The sequence below is a fragment of the Eleutherodactylus coqui genome, chromosome 9 (genome assembly GCF_035609145.1).
Source record: "Eleutherodactylus coqui strain aEleCoq1 chromosome 9, aEleCoq1.hap1, whole genome shotgun sequence".
Lineage (NCBI taxonomy): Eukaryota > Metazoa > Chordata > Amphibia > Anura > Eleutherodactylidae > Eleutherodactylus > Eleutherodactylus coqui.
The window spans coordinates 35,985,279-35,996,050 of NC_089845.1; the positions used below are offsets into that span (position 1 = coordinate 35,985,279).

The 10,772-nt window shown below is 44.1% G+C and overlaps 1 protein-coding gene across 3 annotated transcripts in view; it reads left to right on the top strand.

The window, feature by feature from the left end:
• Window positions 1–8,536, top strand: part of MSANTD3 (Myb/SANT DNA binding domain containing 3) — a 30,570-nt gene extending 22,034 nt beyond the window's left edge. For 2 of the 3 annotated variants that reach the window (XM_066579234.1, XM_066579233.1), the window contains exons 4-5: window positions 338–466; window positions 6,964–8,536. In XM_066579234.1, the coding sequence (XP_066435331.1) occupies window positions 338–466; window positions 6,964–7,373 (539 nt within the window). In that variant the 3' untranslated portion in view covers window positions 7,374–8,536. The remainder of the gene's footprint in view (window positions 1–337; window positions 467–6,963) is intronic. The other variant, XM_066579235.1, reaches the window with a different exon arrangement.
• The last annotated feature ends 2,236 nt before the right edge of the window (window positions 8,537–10,772 follow it).

A 10,772-nucleotide genomic window follows, 5' to 3' on the forward strand; every position in this document is an offset into this window, starting at 1 on the left:
CACATCTGCGTCTGGGAGCGCTGCGTTCCGCTTTTGTTATAGGAACAGACTACAGCCAGGGACGGATTGTCAGATGACTGACACAAACCGTCTCCAATAAAGCCGATTGACTATGATGGGTGCCGTCAAGTTTCAGTCGTGTCAACCATTATTTTACTGGACAAGACAGTGCAGCATGCTCCACTATTTTGGCCAAGACTTTGTGCCGGAGCCCCCAATGCAGATGTAACCAATGCCTTCTGTCCAACAGATCCCAGCGCCATTTGTTTCATATGATTTGTTTAAGACCGAACAGATTTCTTACCTTTTTCTTTTTCATGTATTTAATATTCCAAAGCTTTCCACAAAGGAGACCTAGAAATCCTCATTGATGAACAGGGAAAAATCCAGACAGAATCAATAAGGAATTTGTCTGTCAGCGACTCGGTGTGTGCAGAGGGAGCTTCCCCCAACAGTGTAAAAAAGGGTAATATATTAAGACTTATACGTACAGATGGAGCCAAAATGACCGACATTATTGAAATCCTATATTTTATCAATAAATTAACTTTTTTTTTGTGGAACTGACAAGTATTTCTCCACCATTACTTACCTCCTCACAGAGCAGGGTCTTTCACTCACCTTGATAGTCTTCTTCTGACTTTAGTGTACTTTGTGCAATCCGAGGCACCCTAAACCTGTTCCGGCATCGCGTTAGGAATGTGGTCCTTCGTTAGTAAAAGCTTCAGCTGATGGATTAGCTAGAACAGGGGTCGGACGGCCACATTGCTATACTGAACCACTACTAAGGGCCGCAAGGGTATTCAAGCGCTGCGGAATATGTCGGCGCTATACAAATAAAGTTTATTATTTATTATTATCAAATCACAGACATAATCAGATCATTCCACTTCCAGGACCCCTCCTAATATATAGAGGACCCAGACGTGGCTACGCAGTGCACCCTTAGTAATCGTCCTAAAATATAGGGGACCCAAACGTGGCTACACAGTGCACCCTTCGTAATCGTCCTAAAATATAGGGGACCCAGACGTGGCTACACAGTGCACCCTTAGTAATCGTCCTAAAATATAGGGGACCTAGACATGACTACACAGGGCACCCTTAGTACTTGTCCTAATATATAGGAACCAGACATGGCTACACAGGGCACCCTTAGTACTTGTCCTAATATATAGGAACCAGACATGGCTACACAGGGTACCCTTAGTACTTGTCCTAATATATAGGAACCAGACATGACTACACAGGGCACCCTTAGTACTTGTCCTAATATATAGGAACCAGACATGGCTACACAGGGCACCCTTAGTACTTGTCCTAATATATAGAAGACCAGAAATGGCTACACAGTGCACCCTTAGTACTTGTCCTAATATATAGGGGACCCAGACATGGCTACACAGTGCACCCTTAGTACTTGCCCTAATATCTAGGGGACCCAGACATAATTACACAGTGCACCCTTATAACTTGTCCTAATATATAGGGGACCCAGACATGGCTACACAGGGCACCCTTAGTACTTGTCCTAATATATAGGGGACCAGACATGGCTACACAGTGCACGCTTAGTATTTGTCCTAATATATAGGGGACCCCGACATGGCACAGAGTGCACCCTTAGTACTTGTCCAAATATATAGAAGACCAGAAATGGCTACACAGTGCACCCTTACTAGTTGTCCTAATATATAGGGGACCCAGACATGGCTACACAGTGCACCCTTAGTACTTGTCCTAATACATAGGGACCAGACATGACTACACAGGGCACCCTTAGTACTTGTCCTAATATATAGGGGACCAGACATGGCTACACAGTGCACCCTTAGTACTTGCCCTAATATCTAGGGGACCCAGACATAATTACACAGTGCACCCTTAGTACTTGTCCTAATATATAGGGGACCCAGACATGACTACACAGTGCACCCTTAGTACTTGTCCTAATATAACAGGGACCCAGACATGACTACACAGAGTTCACACTTAGTACTTGTCCTAATATATAGGGGACTCTGACATGGCTAAACAGTGCCCCCTTAGTACTTGTCCTAATATATAGGGGACCAGACATGGCTACACAGTGCACCCTTAGTATTTGTCCTAATATATAGGGGACCCCGACATGGCACAGAGTGCACCCTTAGTACTTGTCCAAATATATAGAAGACCAGAAATGGCTACACAGTGCACCCTTACTAGTTGTCCTAATATATAGGGGACCCAGACATGGCTACACAGTGCACCCTTAGTACTTGCCCTAATATCTAGGGGACCCAGACATAATTACACAGTGCACCCTTAGTACTTGTCCTAATATATAGGGGACCCAGACATGACTACACAGTGCACCCTTAGTACTTGTCCTAATATAACAGGGACCCAGACATGACTACACAGAGTTCACACTTAGTACTTGTCCTAATATATAGGGGACTCTGACATGGCTAAACAGTGCCCCCTTAGTACTTGTCCTAATATATAGGAGACCAGACATGGCTACACAGTGCACCCTTAGTATTTGTCCTAATATATAGGGGACCAGACATGGCTACACAGTGCACCCTTAGTATTTGTCCTAATATATAGGGGACCAGACATGGCTACACAGTGCACCCTTAGTATTTGTCCTAATATATAGGGGACCCCGACATGGCACAGAGTGCACCCTTAGTACTTGTCCAAATATATAGAAGACCAGAAATGGCTACACAGTGCACCCTTACTAGTTGTCCTAATATATAGGGGACCCAGACATGGCTACACAGTGCACCCTTAGTACTTGCCCTAATATCTAGGGGACCCAGACATAATTACACAGTGCACCCTTAGTACTTGTCCTAATATATAGGGGACCCAGACATGACTACACAGTGCACCCTTAGTACTTGTCCTAATATAACAGGGACCCAGACATGACTACACAGAGTTCACACTTAGTACTTGTCCTAATATATAGGGGACTCTGACATGGCTAAACAGTGCCCCCTTAGTACTTGTCCTAATATATAGGAGACCAGACATGGCTACACAGTGCACCCTTAGTATTTGTCCTAATATATAGGGGACCCAGACATGACTACACAGTGCACCCTTAGTACTTGTCCTAATATATAGGGGACCCAGACATGACTACACAGTGCACCCTTAGTATTTGTCCTAATATATAGAGGTCAGACATGGCTACACAGTGCACCCTAAATACTTGTCCTAATATATAGGGGACCCCAACATAATTACACAGTGCATCCTTAGTGCTTGTCCTAATATATAGGGGACCAGACATGGCTACACAGTGCACCCTTAGTGCTTGTCCTAATATATAGGGGACCAGACATGGCTACACAGTGCACCCTTAGTGCTTGTTCTATTATATAGGGGACCCAGACATGGCTACACTGGGCACCCTTAGTACTTGTCCTAATATATAGGGGAGCCAGACATGGATACACAGTGCATCCTTAGTACTTGTCCTAATATATAGGGGACCAGACATGGCTACACAGCGCACCCTTAGTACTTGTCCTAATATATAGGGGACTCAGACATGGCTACACAGGGCACCCTTAGTACTTGTTCTAATATATAGGGGAGCCAGACATGACTACACAGTGCACCCTTAGTACTTGGCCTAATATATAGGGGAGCCAGACATGGATACACAGGGCACCCTTAGTACTTGTCCTAATATATAGGGGACCAGACATGGCTACACAGCGCACCCTTAGTATTTGTCCTAATATATAGGGGACCCTGACATGACTACACAGGGCACCCTTAGTATTTGTCCTAATATATAGGGGACCCTGACATGACTACACAGGGCACCCTTAGTATTTGTCCTAATATATAGAGGTCAGACATGGCTACACACAGTACACCCTTAGTACTTGTCCTAATATATAAGGGACCCCGACATAATTACACAGTGCACCCTAAATACTTGTCCTAATATATAGGGGACCCCAACATAATTACACAGTGCATCCTTAGTGCTTGTCCTAATATATAGGGGACCAGACATGGCTACACAGTGCACCCTTAGTGCTTGTTCTATTATATAGGGGACCCAGACATGGCTACACTGGGCACCCTTAGTACTTGTCCTAATATATAGGGGAGCCAGACATGACTACACAGTGCACCCTTAGTACTTGGCCTAATATATAGGGGAGCCAGACATGGATACACAGGGCACCCTTAGTACTTGTCCTAATATATAGGGCAGACATGGCTACACAGGGCACCCTTAGTACTTGTCCTAATATATAGGAGACCCAGACATGGCTACACAGTGCACCCTTAGTACCTGTCCTAATATAACAGGGACCCAGACATGACTACACAGTGCACCCTTAGTACTTGTCCTAATATATAGGAGACCCAGACATGACTACACAGTGCACCCTTAGTACTTGTCCTAATATATAGGAGACCAGACATGACTACACAGTGCACCCATAGTACTTGTCCTAATATATAGGGGACCCAGACATGACTACACAGTGCACCCATAGTACTTGTCCTAATATATAGGGGACCCAGACATGACTACACAGTGCACCCTTAGTGCTTGTTCTATTATATAGGGGACCAGACATGGCTACACAGAACATGCGATGGAAACCGCACTTTTTTTTAAACGTATTTGCTGTAATGTCAAACTCCCCCATTGTGGTAATGTGTTAAGCAGAATAGTGGTACATGTGAACACATCCTAGCTGTTAGATCTCTGAAGCTACCCTTAGAGGGGAGGTTTCCACTATTAATGGCTGTTGGTCTGCATTCACAAATCGATGGGTTGGTGCAGATTTCACCTTTTCAATTGAATTCACGTTGAAGGGATAAAATCTGCAGCAAATCAACACTGTATGAATGCATCCCTAATCTGGAAAGGACCATGTAATATGTATGGTTGAGGTGAGCTTTACCGTAATGTGCCATTACGTTATTGGAAGCATACACTAAGGTGTGTCTACAAAAACCAGCAACTAGCCCTGAACACCCACAACCCCCTAAACTGCAAGCTCATAGGCGTGCCTCAGGGCTTGTGTACATTGCTTCCATAATGGAACAGGATAATCAAATCAAAAAGCAGACCTCTCTTACCAGAACTAACCCGCTGACTTTATTTGGGTCCGTTCATTGAGCACTCTGCCATTTTCCCATATGAAATAGCGCTGCATGCTATTTTTTTTTTTTTTTCTTAACCGGAACAAAGGTTACCTGCACATGGGGCACTAATGACATGTCAGAGAGCTGCACCGATGACTTTTCAGAATAACCTGTCATGTGTATATGAGGAAAGCCCAATATCTCACCATTTATATGACTTGTTTCCTGCATTTTTCACCAGTTTTCCATTTTACATGCTGCATCCCTAATTTTCAGTTCTCTCTGAGCTAGTGGGTGGAGAATGCTGCTATGATTTCTCCCATACGCTGCACATAAAGAACACACAAGATTCTGCTACCTAAACTCTAATACAAACATAAGTAACATCAGTATGAAGAACACTGGAGACATACTGATCAGTGTAGATGCCATTTCTGTAGTTGTAGCAAAGTTAATAACTATTAGCAGCAGCCATGTCTGTGTGAATGAATTCCCCCCTCCAGCTTTCTACTCCTCCCAGCATGGATATCACCCACTTTCCGTCTTATCTCTGCTACTAGAGACAGACTTCATTTGGATAAAGTCTGTGGACAACAGGGTAGCAAAAAGGTCCCTACTTGTCCTTCTGCCGGCCTTGGAACAGTTCTCTTTAATACAACCCCCTCCCCCTCCCCAACACATAATCCTCTTGCTGAGGGCTTTGTGCACAAAGAATGGTGGAGCAGCAGGTAGCCTATATTCTACTTTTGTAGTGTGGCTTGGTGGTCTAGGACAGTGAGGGGTTAGGCCTCCGGCACACTAGCATATCTGGGTCCATGCACTGTCTGTCCTAATTCACGGACAGCAAATGGACCCATTCTACCTATAGGGCTTTCCACACTGCTGTTTTTGCCTGTTAAAAGAGAAATCCTCGCATGTGCTATTCTTGAACGTGTTCTGGACGAGAATGCATGTCAGTATGCCGTCTGTCCGTTGCGCCTGAATCATCTCATATGTTGTGTTAAGTGTGCGCCCAGCCTTAGGCCAGATTAACAGGGGCGTATGCGTATTTTTTGCGTGCGTGAGCATAGCGTTTTTGTGCAGTGAACAATACTGTTTTGCGAGCGCATCAGCGCATTTTACTGGACCTTCTCCACACACAAGGCAAGTTCATTTGCGTGCAGCAAAAAGATATGCACGATTGTAATGGCTAATTAATCTACTGAGTTCCAGATGTGATTTTTTTTTTTTTTTTTTTTTTTTTCGCAATTATGCATCTCCTAGCGTACTTGCATGCATTTACGCATCCCCATTGACTTCTATGGGGACTTTTGTTGTGCAAATATGCAAGAAATTGATCTTGCTGCGTTTTGGAGGGGTTTTTGTATGATCGAAATGCTCAGGAGAACTATGTGCGTATGAATGAACACATTGAAATCAATTGGTTCTATTCACTGTGTATTGTGCACGCAAATATGCCCGAGTGAATCTGGCCTGAATTAAGTATATTTTTGGTGGTCTATGGCAGGAAAATCCTTGCTGCTCCCAGAGTACATGCCCCATAGACTTGTATAGTCCTGTGTGCTCGCGGTCCTATACAAGAGTCAGGTTTTCGTCCAGCGCGTGGTCCCCCCCCCCCCCCCCCCCTGACAGGCACCAGGAAGCGGGTAAGTATAAAGCTGTCTCCCTGTTGCCTCTCCTAGCAGCACCGTAACTTAGTTTATGATGCTGTAGGGTCGTGCAGGTTCCCTTTATGTCTTTGTAGAATCTGTATATTTTTTATTGACTGGACAGAAATAGGATTTATGTTTATGCATAAAAAAGCTGTTTTTAATAAATAATATATGTCTGTTTATTGCCCAGAATCCTTTGTCATCCCGGAGAGAGACCTGTACTCACCAGAAAAGTCCAACCTAGTCAACATGCAGAAATGTCAAGGGAATCTGGCATCGCCCTCCTGCTCCACCGCAAGAATGACGGGTAACCGGCCCTACCGGAGCAAACCGCCCCAGAACGGCCTCCTGACGAAGATGCACGAGGAGGAGCATCACCAGCAGATGTCCATTCTCCAGCTGCAGCTCATTCAGATGAATGAAGTGCACGTGGCTAAAGTGCAACAGATTGAGCGTGAATGTGAAATGGCGGAGGTCGAACACCGAATAAAGATGGAGATCCTGAACAAAAAGAAAATGTACTGGGAGAGGAAACTGCAAACAATCACAAAAGAGTGGCCAGTAGCATCCTTCAACCGGCCGTTTCCAAACTCCCCATGAATCAACACTTCTTCAAAAGATACTTGAGAAAACACTGGCAGAAGCACTGTACATGTACACGGCCCGCCGGCACTAGGAACAATCAGTAGGCCCCGAAACACTGGCAACCGTTTCTGTGTAGGAAAGTAGTTACAGACAAAAAAAAAATATATACATTTAAAGAGACAGAGACGTTCCAGGACCGGCCGGGGCTCGTATCGGGAGCAACGTGTTTTTGCTTTTAGTAGTATTAAAAACATAAGATGCATTTGGCCTCCGTGCCGTAACACAAAGCTTATGGCAGCATAAGCTGGAAAGTTTGGTCTTTCTTCCCACAAACTTTTTTTTTTTTTTTTTTTAATTTTTACAGACATCAAGTTCACTTTTTTTAATCTGTTTTTGTGTCTTGTTTTCTTGTTGGTTTGCTGGATTTTTTTTTGGTACATTTATTTGGGTAATTATGGATAATTGATATCCATTTATAAATCTGTGGAAATTGTGTGATGATTTGGAACCAAATGACCACATTTCTTCTGGTCAAGACCAACTTTTAGAAGTACTGATAGTGGAGGGTGATGTTATCGCTCCCATCCAGCAATTCTCCACTCTAATGGGTCTAAGGTTATCCAGGTATCGAAGAGGCCAAAGGTACAAAAAACCATTGTGTCTTATTTATATCACATAATCTATCTGATAAATCAGGGTTGCAGTGAACCTTGTTTGACGCACTCGACTATTTAAGCACAAATGACGATGAGTGCCGGACACCCTTGTGTGTAGCTACACTAAACTTTCCACTGTTACTCATCTATTAGATACAGTATTTATGTAATTGAAAATCAAAATGTGTTGGTACTCGGAAGCGGCCGGGCTCTCCTTTTCTACACACTTCATATCCCTACGTAGGTGAGCAAGCACTCCTCCCCCCATTAGGAAAAAAGGAATCCCCCCCCCCCCCCCCTCCAAGCACTGAAAAAGAGAAGTAACACAGGGACAATGCTGATAAAGTAACGTTAGAGCCGACCCATCCTGGTTATGGGGTCAAGAAAACCAAATGGCAACAAAGACTTTTCTGTATGTAGTGTGTAGAAGGTGCAGCCAGTCCGCACGCCGGAGTGAACTTTATTGCGCAAGTGAAAATAGTCATCATTTGTAAGTGAAAATAAACTATGATTTCAGATGTTTTTGTTTCTAAGAAAGGAGTGTGTTTGCTGCCGCGTTGCGTTTCCTGGGTGTGGCTGGCGTTTCTTCTAGCTTTTTTTTTTTGTATGTGGGGTGGTGAATAAACTGTCCAAAACAGAACTTTGCTATAATATGAGAAACGAATATTCATGTTGAAAATGAAGCGGAAAGCGCAACCAGCATATCGTCGTCGCAGTGTCCAGGCCCCAGCTATATGTAAAACTGCTTAAATAGTAATTGCCCACAAGTGCAGTTATCTTGGGTAACGTGACTTTGTCCCCTAAGGGTGCGGTCACATGGGCAGTTTTTGTGCAGGTTTTTTTTAATGAAATTTTTGAAGCCAGAAACTAATAGAAAAAAAAAAGTTTTATCCACCTTCTTTCCTTCTATGATATGTTCCTGGTTTTGGTTTAAAAGCCGTATCAGAAAACCTAAACAAAACCTGCATGTGCGAATGCATCCAAAGGCCATTACACACAGCACTAATGCAAGAGGAACTACACTGACAACAGCGGGCACCTGGATGCCTCTGGCCAGTGACTATGAGCTCGAGTCGCCTCCTGTGTGCTGCAGTGCACTGACAACAGGTTTTACCCAAACTCTTAGATATACCAAGCAAAAATAGTTTCCTATGCTGGATGCTAAATATCTCATCCAACTTTCCTGGAGCCTAGTGCACGTATGGTAGGCCTCTTGGGGGAAAAATAGCAACCGCCAACCAAGCTTCCTTTCACTATCTCACATACCATTCCTCTTTGCTTGAACCTGTGGGGATGGACACTTTTGGCCAGTAAGTAGTGTTCTAGGCTGAACATATGGGGACCTAATCACACGGGACGAAATAGGCCACACAACGCCCTGGAAGTTAGACGATTTCAGTGCAGAATTCCGAAGCTGTGGCTTTGGCTACATCCTAGTTCCGTCCGGTGTGAAAGGTCCCAGGTATGTCTTTGAAGTTTGCCTGACCTGTGCTGTACTAGAAATGTTATATTTTGTAATATGAGAAACCACCTCCTGATTCTTGCATTTCTCCCCTTGGACTTGACCACTCCAAGTAAGAGGGCAGCCATCTGTAATCAACCAGAAATATCAGTCCAGCAAGTAACATCTCGGCGATTCCAGAGCCCACTTGATTGCCCAACATTCACATTCAACGTTACTATTACAATGGTTTTTTTCATAAGGTGTAAGCTTGCTGCTCAGTTATGTAACGGCGTTCTCCTTGTCCAACTACCTACCAAAGGCGTGCGTCCAATCCCACAGCAGAGGTACGGGTTTGTAACACAAACCGTTTCCTTAAGGCCTCACACGGGCTACAAAACACATGTATGTGAAGCTCATGGTTTCCAATGGGTTCTTTCACATGAGATGTTTTGTAGCCTGAAAGAACCCAATGGAAACCACGAGCTTCACATACATGAGATTTGTAGCCCGTGTGAGGCCTAAAGCAGATGTAATCAAAACTGGTTGTCTACAGAGGACTAACTAATTCTTGACGCACCCTCAGACGTCATCTTGCTAATTATGTCCCTCGTTAAAGTTTGTGGAGTGAACTTTGGTACGACGGTGCGGTAATTGCCCACTATTTCGAAAGAAAAGCTTTGGCTTGTTCTTTTGGTTAGGGGCCGAGGCCAATTTTGGATATCTTCCACTTAATACTCCTGGGGTTTTATCACATCTCTTACTATTACTTACCCAGATAATGGGCCTCCTCAAGAACTAAAGTACACTTTTCAGGTTATGCTGTTAATCTACTGCTCCTTGCAATTTTGGCAAGTGACTCAGTCATTGAAAATAATATCAGACAGATATGTAGAAGCACATCGATGTTGGGGTTAAAGGTGTTGTCCCACTTCTAGCCGTTTTAGTGCAGAACGCAGATAGCAATGTACTCTGTGCAGTGGCCCGGGTTGGTCCTGCAGACTGAGTCCCATTCACTTCAACAGGACTTAGCGTGCAGTACCAAGCCGGGCCACTGTGCAATGTACGGAGTTGTCTGCTTCCTGCAGCAAAACCGATACACGTAGGAAAACCTCTTTAAAAGCTGTGATCATCAACTGTTGTAATGTTGCCAGCGCCCCACAAAATTCAAAATGAAACAGCATATTGGACCATCTAAAGTGGCAAATACCGTTTTCTGGACCCTTTGGTTAGATCATGTAAAGAAACCTCTAGCAGGGCCGAGTCTCTTAACTATTTATCAACCCTCAACATCAGGTATGCATCAAACTTTGACAC